At 44.9% G+C, this 16,069-nt stretch overlaps 1 protein-coding gene across 2 annotated transcripts in view; it reads right to left on the reverse strand.

Moving 5' to 3' along the window:
• Positions 1-16,069, reverse strand: part of LOC140493481 (dual specificity protein phosphatase 8-like) — a 229,172-nt gene that overhangs the window by 22,823 nt on the left and 190,280 nt on the right. Inside the window, exon 1 of one of the 2 annotated variants that reach the window (XM_072591964.1) lies at positions 1,450-1,956. The exons of the other annotated variant lie outside the window; for it this stretch is intronic. Within the exon in view, the coding sequence (XP_072448065.1) occupies positions 1,450-1,516 (67 nt within the window). The 5' untranslated portion in view covers positions 1,517-1,956. Of the gene's footprint in view, positions 1-1,449; positions 1,957-16,069 lie in introns of those variants that run through there. 2 annotated transcript variants of the gene reach the window in all.

Genomic DNA, 16,069 nt, shown 5'->3' on the forward strand with positions numbered 1-16,069 from the left:
TGTGGGCTCTGTGGAGAACAATGTCTTCCCCGTTGTGACTATGGACCTCTCACATTTTTAAATTTAATGTTGATCTCATTCTTTGTGCACTTTCTGTGCAACAATAACATTGTGTTCCTCACTCTGTTCCAGTTCCCTAATGCACTTTGTCTGGTATGATCTGCATGCAAAACGAAACTTTTCACTCTACACGTGACAATAATAAAATCAAATCAAAACTCAAAAACGACTGGCTATTTAAAACTCACGACTGACCAAAGGAGGGAGCAGCGTCACAAAGCATAACAATGATTTGATAGAGATGCTACCCAAATCAAGTATCCTATTATGATAAAGAATATGCAGCTTGCCTCACAAGCCTGCCTGCTGCTTTTTTTGTTGAGGGGAGAGGTTAGAGCTCAACAATAGTACTTGGTTACAGCTGGTTCTAAGCCTGCTGTGAGCTAGCTGGATGACATCATGCTGCAGTAGGCCCCATCTCTGTCTATCACTCTCGGGAGAACAGTGTGCTACTTCTATAGCCCTCTCAGTCGACAGCTCAACCACTTGTTATGCTCCATCAAACAAAAGCTTACCAGCCGTACATCTTCCAGCAACGACAATATCCACCACCACCCCCAACTCCCCCATCCAAAAAAAAAACACTTGTCCAATTTTCTGACATCAGTCCAGGAGATGTGTTGCCATGGAACTGTTCCAATAAATCATTTCATCTGGAGCGCTTTTTTTTGGCTCGATTAGATAGCCAGCTTTTGGGATGCTAATATCATTCCTGAGGCATGACATCAGTGGCTCTGTGGTTTACGAGAACATGTCCCAGGAAGGCAGATGCAAGGGGCATCCGTCTGTGTTCACCCATGGTGGGATATTTAAGTTTCGAGCTTACCATTTAAAACGAAAAGCTACATCCTCTCCCTTTTGTTCCCAGCAGCAGTAAGGTACAAAGAGGGGATGTGTGATCATCATTGCTTCAACATGCTATTAGTCAACAGAGTGTCCTCTGCAGGGTGTACACTGTCATTACATAATTCACAAAGCATTCTCTCTCAGCTGTCACACTGTACTTTATGGATAAGATCACGTTAACTCTGGATTCCTTGTTTAAGCGTTTCCATTAACCCTTCATTCGCTGTGACCATCCCAAGTCTGCTCATTCCAGCCTGCGGAGAAGGGAAGGATGCAGGAACAAGGGGCAGGGGCTAGAGCTCATACTAATATTGGCTCCCAGGTCATTCACGGTCTTGACCTCAGGACCCCTGCCTCTTATCTGTCAATGCCACTGCCACCCCATCTCCTGACACCACAGCAGCAGAGGCCCTGCTCAAGCTGACATACGGTGTATCAAAAAACAGATACATTACAGTCGGTGCAACTCGCTTCTGCTAGCAACTTCAGACATAAAAGTTCGCTTTTTGTTTTAAGAAAAGAATTAAACTTTACAATACGCACCTCGGATTTCCCTTCCTTCTTTGATCCGTCTGACTCTGATCTTCAGTTTCATCTCCGTTTCATACATGCTTAAAGCAGCGACAGGGTTTTTAAATAAATGCAATTCGGCAAGAGTCCGGAGCGGGCGGGATCTTCGGATGGATGTGTCTCTCTCTCCTATGTCTGTATGTGTCTCCTCTGCTTTATCTATGTCTCTCTCTCTGCCTCATACGTGTGTGTGTATCTATGTGTATCTGTTGTATGTGTCTCTCCCCTGCGTGTATCTCATCTGTTCTATCTATCTCTCCTGTGTGTGTCTCTCGCTCTCTCCTCCGGTGTGTGTGTGTGTGCAGACTCCAAGCCGTACTGCAGCAGGGCTACAGCACAATACTCTCTCCAGAGAGACAGAGACAGAGCCTTCCCAACTCATGGGAGAGGCGGTGTGGAGCTCCGCATTCCTGACTCACCGCGTAAATATGCGGGCCACCTTTCAGCCTCAGTAGGACGGCCTATGTGTTTTCGAAATGTATCTTTTCCCGCTTGCGGGGGGGGGGGGGGGGGTTGGGACACTGTCGGAAGGAAAAGGTGCAGTTTCTGAGAGACTCCGGTTAAGATTTCCTGTTGGATTATTCAGTGCAATTCCACGCCCCCTTCCCCCCCCCCCCCCCCCTTTCAACTTCTCAACATGTTGGGCTCTTCTTTCTGCGATTCCTTTTCCCCGTTGCTAAATTCCGGTGGGGGAGTATTCCTTCTTTACTGAGGGGCTTCTGTGCAAAAGGAGGCTCTTCCGCGCAGGAACGGGGAGGGATTTGCAGCATTTAATGGCATACGGCAGGCGAGCGGTGCACTTAGCACACATATCGCCCCATTGTGCATTGTGTTCCCGGCAATGAATGGGACTCAGAGCAGGACACTTCCACGCTTCAAGTGGTGCCCCCTCCCAGCACAAAGCAGGAGAGCAATTTCACTTCCATGACCTTTTCACCCTTTTGCTGCTTGTTATCTTGCAGCAAAGGTGTCTGTCAACAACAACAAGATTGTGGTTTAAGTCTGGACCGTGCTGCCATGCTGGGGTCAGCTTTGGTCGTTCGGGTCAGTTTTCGGTCTGTTCAGGGCAGTATTGCTCACTCAGCTTGTGAGCCCCGCGTTTAACTTTTCAGATAGTTCGAATTCAAGTCAGCAAAGCATTTCCTACAAGCTTCCCCGTCCGCTCCCCCGAATGAAATAGGTGTTTATGTTGCCGTAAATAGCAGGATGGAGGGGGAAAGGAAGGCATTAATCGCCTTTATGCAAGATTCTTCAGGATGCCTCAAAGCATCTTACAACCAATAAAGTACTTCTAATGTGCATCCACTGTGGCAACACAGGAAAGGATAAATGAGCTAACAATGGCTTTTAGTATCCCCGATCATTCCACTAATTACCAAACTTCCCCACTGTTTATATCCCTTATTCCATTAGCATGAAATCCGCCACACCACCCTTCTCAGGGCTGTCCGTCCAGCGCAGAACCCGAAGCTGTAGTTTAACAGGAGACTCAAGACAAATGTTAATTTCTGTCAATGTATCTGACCAGCTACACTGTTGGTGTGACTGCCTGTCCTGTTACATCTTCCGCTATGTCAGAAATGCCTTTAAGAGGCATGATATCGCCAGCATGTGACCTGAGGGTATAAAGGTCTCAGAATCCAGCTTAACTGGGGCCACTTGAAGCATGACATGTTGAGTGTGTGTTTCTGTTTGTAACTGAATAGCATAATATTAGTCCAGACACTGACTGTAATATCTGTATATTAGGAGCTATAATAAAGCTGTAATAAACAGCTGTTGAAGTCTTTCTGTGTTGTTACCCAAATCTAATGCTTAAGCAATGGAAATGAACACAAGCTTTGCTGCTCCAGGAACAAATACCCTTCTGGGGGCAAATCCCAGATCCTGGTGCAGCTCAACCTTCAGGCCTGGAATCCAGAGGTAGCTAAGACATAGTCGTGCTAACCTCTTGGCCAGTAGTAAAGATGCTTACTTACAGATCTTGACATGCAGCTTAGCCTGGAGCCCTGAACAGAAATGAGACCCAAATAGGGAATGTGACTATGCTGTAAAAGATATTGATAAACCCATTTTAAAAAAAACCTGGTTAGTGAGTGGACTGGCAGCTGTGATTGCTACATTCTTTCCCCTGTGCTGATCCAAGAGTGATACAAGCTCAGCTCCAACTTATTCAGGATGAGGTACCCCCACCTTTCCCAGATCATCAGTGACAAATGTGCCCACAGTGGTCCTCAAAATTCGTGACACAATTATTTCTGTTGCGCTGCCATGAAGGACACAATGTGGTGATAACACCATTCCCGAATGGTTGGACAGCTCACACCCAGATCCCCCCAACTTTATTAAATGTATTGTTTGTGTTAACAGGGAGAGAAATACACTGCCTGAAGGAGTAGGGAAGTGAATTCAATTGTAAATTTCAGAAAGAATTGGATATGGAGTTGAAAAAGAACAAAATGTAAGGCTTTGGGTCAAATAGTGGAGAATGGAACTAGCTGGAGAGCTTTTTAAAAGAGCAAACACAGTCTCTCTGGACTAAATAGTCTCTTTCAGTGTTATAAGATTCGTGGTTGTTGGATGGTGCACACTCTGATTTGACATTTCGTGTCAGTCAGTCAGAGATCTGTTTCTTTTTAAGAGTGCATTTGTATTAATTATGTTGCATGACCTAACTGTGATCCAGCATATGAATGGAGCCAGTTATAACAGCAGCAAAAGTAAGACAGCCAATTTTTTGATCACTGGTATTGATCACTAATCTTGAGCACTTCATGAACAGAAGGGAAACAGACACTGAATTAATGTGGGAGGAGAAAGTGAGGACTGCAGATGCTGGAGATCAGAGCTGAAAATGTGTTGCTGGAAAAGCGCAGCAGGTCAGGCAGCATCCAAGGGACAGGAGAATCGATGTTTCGGGAAGAAGGGCTGATGCCCAAAACGTCGATTCTCCTGTTCCTTGGATGCTGCCTGACCTGCTGCGCTTTTCCAGCAACACATTTTCAGCTCTGAATTAATGTAGCATTGCGGAAGATTCAGCGTCTGTTTTCTGTACAGAGGTATGGGCATTAGATTCGGATCATTGTGTTAACATTTAATAATAAGTAAAACTGTCAAAGTGTTTGCCCAGCATGTAGCAAACAGTAAATTTAACTCAGGCATGAATCTGAGCCTTAGAGCTCCGAATGATTGAAGGTTCACTCCCTGATTTCTCCTGTCGGCACAATATGATGGTGGTATGAATGTTATAATTAACATTCGTTTGGACTAAGAGGAGACAGGAATCAGTTAGGATCCCTTCCCTTGAACATAATGCATTAATTCCAACAGGAAAGAGGTGTACAGATACACAGTGAGACGTGGACAGGTCAGGCTTCAGCATGTAGTGTCCTTGAGACCCTGAGGGAAAAGGAAGAGGGTGGATCCTGTCACCTAGTTCCCTGAGCAGACTGTCCAAGTCATTTGGCAGAATCCCTCATTGCCAGAACTTTCACCAAGACATCGCTTGGCTGCTGGTGAGAAGGGCACTATCTGGGAGATCCTTCATGTATGCCCAGTCTGTCTGCGTCACCGCACTCTGCACTCAAAGCAGCTGCGGGGGCGGTAGAGATTGTCACACCACTCCTGTTGGAATGTGCCTTTGCAAAGGAAGTCTGGACAGAGATGCAGTGGATTTAGTCGAGGTTGGATGCACACTGAGTCAAACATCAACTGCACCTGGAGGACCATCAATGCAGTGAAAGACTCTCTTTGATCTGCCCGAAACATGTTGGTCTTCCAGAGCAAGGAGTGGACCTCGACAGTATGTTGCTGTTACATTCCAAGCTCCAGGACTATGTGCTGATGGACACACTAAAGCATGGGGCAGCTTCTGCCAAGGCGCAATGGGGAAAGACCACAGTCTGAAGGTAAATGGGAGTCTGTTCAGGTATTGCACCTCCCAGTGCCTCAAATACATGTAAATATTAGTATTGTATGTATAAGAGATGTCTTTGGTTGTTTTGGAAGCATTAGCTTCGAAAGCTAGTGCTTCCAAATAAAACTGTTGGAATATAACCTGGTGTTGTGAGATTTTTAACTTTGTCCACCCCAGTCCAACACCGGCACCTCCAGGTTTTGTTTTATTGGATCGAGTCAAAGTTCAACACTTTGTTTGTTTACTTGATATACAACTGTACTGAAGTCAGTGTGGACCTGTTGAGCCGAAGGGCCTGTTTCCACACTGTAGGAATTCTATGATACTATGAACTGCATTTGTGACTACATATTATATATACACACAAAGAGAGCCTTTTATGAATAAAGTATATTTTTGAAAGGTAAAGGAGACATGATCAGATCAGGCACAACTGTGATTGATTGGGATTGTATTCATTGGAGTTTAGAAGATTAAGGGGAGATCTAATAGAAACTTACAAGATAATGCATGGCTTGGAGAGGGTGGACGCTAGGAAATTGTTTCCATTAGGCGAGGAGACTAGGACCCGTGGACACAGCCTTAGAATTAGAGGGGGTAAATTCAGAACAGAAATGCGGAGACATTTCTTCAGCCAGAGAGTGGTGGGCCTGTGGAATTCATTGCCGCAGAGTGCAGTGGAGGCTGGGACGCTAAATGTCTTCAAGGCAGAGATTGATAAATTCTTGATGTCACAAGGAATTAAGGGCTACGGGGAGAATGCGGGTAAGTGGAGTTGAAATGCCCATCAGCCATGATTGAATGGCGGAGTGGACTCGATGGGCCGAATGGCTGTACTTCCACTCCTATGTCTTATGGTCTTATGGTCCCAATAGTCAAATTGTCTGCCATTCTTCACTGCCAAGAGCTCATCTGTGAATGATGAGCCTTACAGAACAAGATCAGAACCGGGTGCTTGTTGAAATCACTCCATTGGTGAGGAGTTTATGACTTTGGTGCAGGGAAGCGAGGGAGTCAGGCAAAAAAAAAAGCAACTAAAAATAGACCAAGGAGAATGCAGTGTTTATTTAAAGCTCTCTTGTTTCATTGACCACCTGAAGCGGTAGTTCAGGGTAGGAAATGACAATGTCCAGGTGCTTATTTTCAATATAAGCTTGGCACTCTTCAAAAAAGACAAACTATTTGCAAAACAGCAGCCTTCCCCGATACCCTCACCCCTCCTCCCACTTCCACAGAAACCCCAGGGGTGCCATTTATAATGTGACCACTACTAAACACATTTCCTTTCCAGACTAACTCACACATTTTATCGGCATTTCGTCACCTGCACTTGAAACACATTTTGCCCTCAGAAGGAAATGTGTTCTTTCTCTGCTTTTCATGTTTTCGCAACCGCCAGACATCATCATTGCCATCATCAAGATTGTTTACCTCCCCTTCTCCCAGAGAGCAAGATCGAGAAGTTAGCTCCAGCCAGCATTCCAGCATAGTTTTCCTCCACTTCCTTATAAATTTGTTCCTTGTCAAGACTTTTTTAAAAGCCTTTCCAGGCCTGCTGCAGTGTAAGTGTTCTGGGAATACAGCCAGTTCCCTGTCCCAACCACCAGCGCTAGTCTGGGTGGGAACATTTCATTGACGACATTTCGGGATTTTTTTTCTTTCCTTGCATTTTTGTGAGAGAGTTGGTTGGCCAAATTTAGAATCATGTCGAAAGGGAAAAAACTCAGTCATCGTCTTGGAAATGTGTACTTATAATGCGGTGACCTCATGGGTTATGCAAGAACCCAGCTAATGGCCAGGAGATAAAAATGCTAAAATGGGTCACAGCAGCTGAAGGCTGTTTAAGGTTAGCCCAGCAAAAGTTGTTAAAATGAAGCTTATCTGGCAGCATTTAATCGCGGCTTAATTAGATCGTTCAATAGGTTTCCGTTTAATCTTTTTTCCCTTTTTTTAACTTTGAGAACTATAATGTACACACTCCCACTGCTTCCACCCTCTCTCCGAGTCTGCTTTAACTTGATCCAGCCTCCTGCACTGGTCCTGGGATGGTGGAGCACTAAGGTTGACCTTCGTGTTACTAGGCAACAAATAACAAAGCAAGTGCCCCTTCAGGATGTGGCTAACCTAAAGGACTTGCATTTTTATAGCACCTTTTGCAGTGTAGTCATTGTTGCAGTATAGGAAATGTGGCAATCACTTTGCACACAGCCTCACTCCAAAAGCTTGCACTTTCTAATAAACCTGTTGGACTGTAACCTGGTGTCCTGTGATTTTTTTAACAAATAACCTGACCAAACTTCTTTTCTCGGGGTACTGATGCTACAGGCTGGGACATGGAGGACAACTTCCCTGCTCTTCTTCACACAATACTGTGGGTTTTCTCTAACATCCTCCTGAAGAGCAGCTGGAGTCTCAAACTAATCTCAGCTAATAGATGTCACATCAGACTGTGTGGCATCTCCTCAGCACTGCAATGGATCCACAAGCTGGACATACACCCAAGCCATTCTCAGAGGTAACTGATGAGTAAAAAGCAACATGATCCAAACAAACTAAACAAAGCTTGATTAAAGCAGAAAATGTCCCATCAACAGCAATAAATGTGGTGATCAGTCTCTACAAGATTGCTCGCGAATCCTCCTGCACTACAAAGGAATAACTTCTCAGCTTCTTTGGTTTTCCAGGCCTTACACCAAGCGGCAATACAGCGATCACTTTGAGGGGCTGAGCAGCTTGCTCACACATTTCCTCTTCCTTAAAGCAGAAGTTTAGGGATACTGGGAATGATCACAGCCGCTGTCAACATTGAGCAGCCAGTGAAATACACAGAGACTAGAAATCTGAAAAGTCTCACCTCTCCAGGAAATAATGAACCAGTGTGAGCTGGCCTCAATGTGTCAGTATGAGCTGGGCTCAGTGTAAGCAGGGCTCAGTGTGAGCTGGGTTCAGTGTGAGCGGGAAGAGTGTGAGTTGGGCTCAGTGTGGCAGTGTGAGCTGGGATCAGTGCAAGCTGGGATGAGCTGGGATCAGTGCGAGCTGGGATCAGTGCGAGCTGGGATGAGTGTGAGCTGGGCTCAGTGTGAGCTGGGATGAGTGTGAGCTGGGCTCAGTGTGAGCTGGATGAGTGTGAGCTGGGATGAGTGCGAGCTGGGATGAGTGTGAGCTAGGCTCAGTGTGGCAGTGTGGGATGAGTGTAAACTGGGATGAGTGTGAGCTGGGATGAGTGTGAGCTGGGCTCAGTGTGGCAGTGTGAGCTGGGCTCAGTGTGAACTGGGATGAGTGTGAGCTGGGCTCAGTGTGAACTGGGATGAGTGTGAGCTGGGATCAGTGCGAGCTGGGATGAGTGTGAGCTAGGCTCAGTGTGGCAGTGTGGGATGAGTGTAAGCTGGGATGAGTGTGAGCTGGGATGAGTGTGAGCTGGGCTCAGTGTGGCAGTGTGAGCTGGGCTCAGTGTGAACTGGGATGAGTGTGAGCTGGGATCAGTGCGAGCTGGATGAACGTGCCAGAGACTGTTTCAGAAAGCCCAAATCAAGTCTGAGCATACATAGTGGTCAACCACCCTAAAATCAAAGCATTTCTCTATATCTGTACTTCACACCTCTATTTAGTATATAAAGTACTAATTATGTCCCACTCAGGAACACTGTAGGATCTTACAATCCTACATTACAGCAGCAACTATGCATTACTAAGTACTTTGTCCTAGCCATTTAGGTGTGTACTGAGGTATCAATAGGCACTATATAAATACAACTTCGTCATTTTTAAATTTGGTGAATTGATAGCACTCAGTCAGGCTTCCTTCTGACCATTATAAACCTGTAAGAATAAGCTTCATCTTTCTCCAATCTTCTATTGTTTCTAGCTGGAATGACACTGTTTCTAGTCTATACCATCGAGTTGTTGACTCAGTCCTCTGGTGAATGCTTTTCAGCATTGTCAGAATGAGCACCAACCATGATTCAGTCAGATTTGAGCTGACTAGGCCTCACTTCCTGAATGCAGTGATGGGATGACTTGAAGATCAGAAATTCAGTCTCCCTGCTTCAACATTTCAGCAGCAAGACTAAAACTTAGTGGATGGCAAGAAGTTGATGCCAAGACTGATATCGTAATGGAGACTCTGGGAGGATGTCACTGGCTTTGTGCCCTCAAGCTCCATACATCATCAGAAATGATTCATTGCTTTCTCACTAATGATTCATTGTGTGCTCTTCCTGTCAATGAATTGTATGAGTAACGTCACCTTGGATTTAACTACAATCAGAGCGATGTTTCTGGGGAAATGTTTAGTAAAAAGAATAACAGGGGGATTGTTTTTAACATGGTAACTGACTGATTGCCAAGCGATTGTGCTTCACACTTTTTCTGCACAGCAAATTCTTTGAGGACTTTAATTAGCAATAAATATGAGATCACATGCAAGAGTCATGGTGGGAGAGAGAGGGAGAGAAATCCATAAAGGAGACTGGGATAAACTTTGGGTCAGGTGTCCCATTCTCACTGTTGGCTCAGAAAAACATGGGTTGGAGATCCACAATGGAGACAATGAATGGGTAGTCCAGGCAGACAGTACAATATTTAGGGAGTGCTACTCTGAAGGTGTTCAAATATTAAGTTTTATAGAACAGTACAGCACAGGAACGGGTCCTTTGGCCCACGATGTTTTGCTAATCCTGACGCCAAATTAAACTAATCCCTTCTGCCTGTCCTTGGTCCATATCTTCCCCCCCACCCCTTCCTTGCATATTCGTGTGCTTATCTAAAAGTCCCCTAAATAACCCTCTCGTACCTGCCTCCATCACCACCTCAGCAGCACCTTCCAGACACCTGCCTCTCCCTGTTTAAAATCTTACCCCTCACATCTCCTTTGAAATGTCCCCCTGCTGCTAATATCAGACATTTCATCTCAAGGGAAAAAAAGGTTTTCCTGTCAACCCTGTCTACGCATCTCTTAATTTTGTGGACTTCTACCAAGTTTTCCCTCAGCCTCTACTGCTCCACCATCAGGTTGTGTTCTGAGGAAGAGGGTCACTTGACCCAAAATGTCTGATTTCTCTCCACAGATGCTGCCAGACCTGCTGAGCTTTTCCAGCAATTTCTGTTTTAGCATCCTGGTGAACCTCTTCTGCATCCTCTCCAAAGCCTCCATGTCCTTCCTGTAATGTGGCAACCAGAACAAAATATAATACTCTAACCAAAGTCTTATAAAGCTGCAACATGATATCTTGACTCTTGCACTCAGTGCACTGACCAATAAATGCAAGCATGCCATACACCTTCTCTTCCATTCTGCCCATTTGTGCGGCCCTACCTACTTTTGCTGCAAGCTGATTTCCATTTCCTCAAGATTCACACCTCTGTTCCCTGAAGCCAGCCACACAGTTACGCACAATCCCACAAAGCTGTCTTTATACTGAACCTAAATGTTGTATTAGTGATCTTGGGATCCTACCTTGCCACTTCATTCAGGAAGCACACCCACGGTGCTACTCAGCCTTGGTGGTCAGCCAAATAGCTTTGTTTCTCATCTTGAATATTTCTAGACACAGTCCACGGTGTTCAAAGAAACGTGCAGCCAGTTCTTCCAGAATGTGATGGTTGTGTTCCTGGGCGACCATGTGCTATACAAAAATTACACAATGCAAACACCACTTGAAGTGTTGGCGATCTAATTGTGTTTTAGCCAACACACACTTTAAAAGATCGTGCTTTAGAAACAGCATTCCCTATTCACCCAATTGCATTACAACCAATTGGTGTTAACATAAGACACGTTATAGTAGAACTACGTGTGCTGTTTTTTTAAAAATCAGAGTATAGAACCCCAAACTCCCCCACCCCCATCATTTTTCTCCCTCTCCCAAGTTGCTTGTAGTGTTTTCCAGGAGGTTAATCTTTTGATGCCTGTCGAGTGCAGTGAAATCCTGGAGTGGTAGCAAGCTGGGCTGGTCTTGAAAGGAATAGGATAAGGGATGTCTTATTTCTATGAAACAAGTTGAAATCACGCTGCTGGAATAGGCAGAGCCATAGCTCGTAAAAAAAGAGTCATCCTGGAAGAAAGTCAAGAGCCACTGATGATCCCATTTGGACGCCAAAGTGAATGAATACAAAGGTCAATGGGGCACAGCGATAGTTTTTTAAAGTAAAATCACCATATGCTACAACATCCTACTTTACACAATTGACTTGTTGGTAAAGGGGTATGGTCAACTCTTGAGATAGCAGTATAAATGGCAGTCCGGTTCAGCTCAGATAGCATATTCTATCAACATAGCACACAAGCTTGACACTTTCAGTGCAATAACTGAGGGAATGCTGCAATGCCATCGTTGCGATGTGAAACTGAGTTCACGTGTTGTAAGGAAGCGGATATAGAAGAACTGGATTTGATGAAGCTGATGGAGGTTTCACCCACCCATTCGAGAGCTACATTCCCTCTTTTAGGAATGAATTAAATGCCTCTCGGCACTTAACAAAACGCAGCAGGTCATTTCTGAGATCAAAGGTGTTCCACCTAGCAAGAGTTCCCAACCAAGAGTTCCACCATTGCAGCAGATCCAGGCAGGCAATATGCATCCAGACCAGGCTTACTGTACTCAAGCCACAGGTGAGCGATGGGGCTAGAAGGGTGGGGGTCACGAAATAGAGTTTCAGGGGGATTATTGGCTGCAAGGACAAGAGATGGCTCTTAGCAACCCCATCCTCTCTCCCTTCCCCACGATCAGTCACTGAGTGCTTCTGAGTGAGGCCCCTCCATTGACCCCATCACATGGGTTTGCTTCTCTTGATCCCCACACAGTGAGCTCCCCCACCATCCATTGCTGAGTTAATACCAATGGTGACTGAATGAGACTCGTCAGTGCGGATCAAATGCCCCACTTAGGGGCCTCATTATCTGTGGGATAGAAAGGCTGTCCGAAGGCCGTCCCACCATAACGTTGATTTGGGGTGGAAGTGGGACAGCAGTGGGGCTTCCACCTGCTACCTCCACCCAACCAACAACCAAACTAGCCACTTCGAATTAGAATTACGTTTATTGTCATATGTACTCGAGTTGCAAAAGAACAGGAGTACAGTTTAAAGCATTAGATTAGATTAGATTAGATTACTTACAGTGTGGAAACAGGCCCTTTGGCCCAACAAGTCCACACCGACCCGCCGAAGCGCAACCCACCCATACCCCTAACCTAACAGCACGGGCAATTTAACATGGCCAATTCACCTGACCTGCTCATCTTTGGACTGTGGGAGGAAACCGGAGCACCCGGAGGAAACCCACGTAGACACGGGGAGAATGTGCAAACTCCACAGAGCCAGTTGCTTGAGGTGGGAATTGAACCGAGGTCTCTGGCGCTGTGAGGCAGCAGTGCTAACCACTGTGCCACCGTGCCACCCATATGTGCCACTGTGCCGCCCATCTTGTTCTTTCGTATCTTCAGCAGCTTTCCAATGCACTGGAACTAAGTGTGCAGTGTCGCCAACACAGAGCATCATCTTAGGGAAAAAGTACCTTGTTACAAATCTTAGGAACAACAAAATAGAGGAAATAAAGAAAAAAATACACTACATTCTAGATATACATAGTATAAGTTAGGAAAATAAGAAACAAAGCCAAAAAGATAGACATTACATTCTTTCTATAAGGGTTCCTTGTGCTCTAACTGGGAGCCACTTGCCAAAGCCTCCTTGGGGATCAAATTCTGTCCAGTCCAGAGATAAGATAGGTAACCTCCCAGTGATCTGATCATCATTCATCCCTCGTTCAGCACCAAAAATAGCTGAAGTAAACACCATCCCATTAGCTCTGTGAGGCCTTGCCTTCTATACAATTTAGTCTCAAGACAAGGGAATGCTGGAAGGAGAGGCATACAGAAGTCATTTCTAGTTATCCCACTCAGCTCAGTGGAGGTATGAGTTCAAGTATGATGCTGTGTGCCTGGAACTATACATAAGGTCACAACACAGAAAGAAAGTGGATTTCCTTCTCGAAAAAATAACAGGGCACCAGTTTTTTTAAAAACTCATTCAAGGGATGAGGGTGGCACAGGCTAGGCTAGCATTTATTGCCCATCTCTAATTGCCTTGAGGGCAGTTAAGAGTCAACCGATTGCTGTGAGTCTCGAGTCACATGTAGGCTAGATCAGGTAAGAACAGCAGTTTCCTTCCCTAAATGGCATTAGTGAACCAGATGGTGTTTTTCTGACAATAGATTCATGGTCGCCACTAGACCCTTAATTCCAGATTTTTTCTATTAACTTCAAATTCCATCATCTGCCAGATCAGGATTTGAACCTAGGTTCACAGATCAACAGCCCAGTGACAATACCACGAGGCCATTGCCTCCCTCCATACCATCTGACAGTCTGACAGCCTCACAGCCTCATGGTCATTTTTACTTGTTTTTTTTTCAATAGCTCCAGATGTTTTGAACTGGGTTTCAATACTTAAGCAGCTCTGGAATATCGGTGTAGTCTCCATTTGTTTGGCCCTAATCTCTACAAAGCAACAATAATGGCATTTCAAAGAATATTTACTGGTATGTGAAGGCATGCTGAGGGTACAAGAACTTTCTAAATCAAAGCAAGCTTTTATTTTTTAATGCAGCATGTTTAAATTGACTGACGGATGCTAACATATCTAGCCTTCTCAGACATATCTAGCCTGCCCAAAAGAACACTTGTAAAGGAATAAAACAAGTAAACAAAACAAATAACTGGCGCAAGCTTGATCTATCACCACATGCAAGCCCATGGTATGTTTAGTATTGACAGTGGCTCCAGACAGATTGGTCTGTGTATTGAAAGAAAATTGGGTCAACAAGTTACAATGACAGCAATCGCTGCACAAAGTCTACATTTTCTGATGTTATTTTTCCACTGTACAATCTTATAGCTGATCAAAGGTTCTGCCAGGGGGCAGGATGGTCAAACAGCTTTCTGGAGATTCTGTTTCTTTTTCCTTACATGTCTGTAAGGATGTCGGTATAAGTGTGCTGCACTATTTTTTAATTCAATTGTGGGACATGGGCTTCACTACCTGGCTAAAAGTTATTGCCAGTCTTTAGTTGCCCTTCAGAAAGTGGTAGTGAGCTGCCATCTTGAATCACTGCAATCCCATGTGCTGTACGTGGATCCACAATGCTCTTAAGAAAGGGAATTCCAAGATTTTGATCTAATGACGGTGAAGGAACAGTGATATATTTCCACTGTGTGGGTTGGAGGGGAGCTTACAGATGGTGGTGTTCCCATGTATCTGCTGCCCTTGTCCTTCTAGATGGAAGTGGCCATGGGTTTGGAAGGACCTTTGGTGAATTTCTGCAGTGCATCTTGTAGGTGGTAAACGCTGGGTAACACCAACCCAAATGACATTTCAACATCTTGTTTAGCATCCTGCCAACCACTTATTGGCATGGCCACCAGCACTGTGGGCTATAGATAACAGCCTGTGTGTTGATCCACACAAGAGATGAGATAAGAATCCGACAATTTGCACCCTGGTTTAAAAGGAACTATTAATTTTTTAAAGACAAAATGAAAGCAAACAGGTCATTTTTTTTGTCTCCTAAAATCAAGAAGTCAATGCATTCTATACAGAATGGTCACAGCGAAACAGTTAATACTTCATAATGTTCCCACACACCAAAATGTAAATGAATATTTCCCTTTAATCGAAAGAAACATAAAATTGACAAGATGACAGCAGCAAGGGATGAGATCCTGTTTCTTGGGACAGGGCAAGTCAGTGCCGAACAAAGCCTGTGTACTTCACAGGGAGGAAATGAGTGTCACACAGCATTCTGAAAATGGAGAGGAGTAATCAGAGGCCGCTGACTTCCTGCAGTTTACTGTCCTTGTAATGGAAGCAGCAGCCTACACTGCTGACTGTTCCTGGCACCCTTCACAGGTTTCTCGTCTGCTAATCCAGTCTGAGTGTTAGCTGCTTCCTGTTGTGCACTTCTGTAGAAGTTCAGGCAGCACCAACAAACTCCTCGTTCCCATTTCACAGACGTCAATGCGAGCCGCCATGGCTAGGCAGTCCCATAAAAACTCAAGAGGATATCAGATTGTGAAACAATTCACCTCCTCTGCATGCAACTAACAACTGGATTTCAAGAAAGGCTTCTCAGAAGTGAATTATCTCACCCACCAAAAATAACTCCAATAGGAAATAGGAGAGATAACACCCAGAAAAACAGAATTCAGCAAACTTATTTCTCACTGCGCTTACCAGAATATAGTCGATTTGTGACAAACACAGCCAAAGAGGCAATTCTTAACCCATGCCTTTATAGGTGAGTAGGGTGTAGTTACAGCTCTTGTGGTTAAAGGGATGTGGAGGAGGCTGGTATTAGAGTATTGAGTTCGATGATCAGCCATGATCTTATTGAATGGGGGAGCAAGCATGAGGGGTCGAATGGCCTACTCCTGGCTCCTATATTCCATATTTCATTCGAGAAAATTGGAAACTCGGCTCTTCAGGGAATGGAGTTAAGGCAGCAGCAGGGCAGGGGAATAAATCAGGGTCCAGTAACTTGGGTCCAGGGCTGAAGTGAGCCCGAGATTCTCAGGATGGGGGTAAGAGGCCCAAATCAGCACAGGGAATTGTAACTTATGTTCCTGCTGCCCAGCCATACAGTAAGCAAGCATCCACTCTATAGCATAGGGCTCTTGTAGC

The sequence above is a fragment of the Chiloscyllium punctatum genome, chromosome 22, assembly GCF_047496795.1.
Source record: "Chiloscyllium punctatum isolate Juve2018m chromosome 22, sChiPun1.3, whole genome shotgun sequence".
In the NCBI taxonomy this organism is placed as follows: domain Eukaryota; kingdom Metazoa; phylum Chordata; class Chondrichthyes; order Orectolobiformes; family Hemiscylliidae; genus Chiloscyllium; species Chiloscyllium punctatum.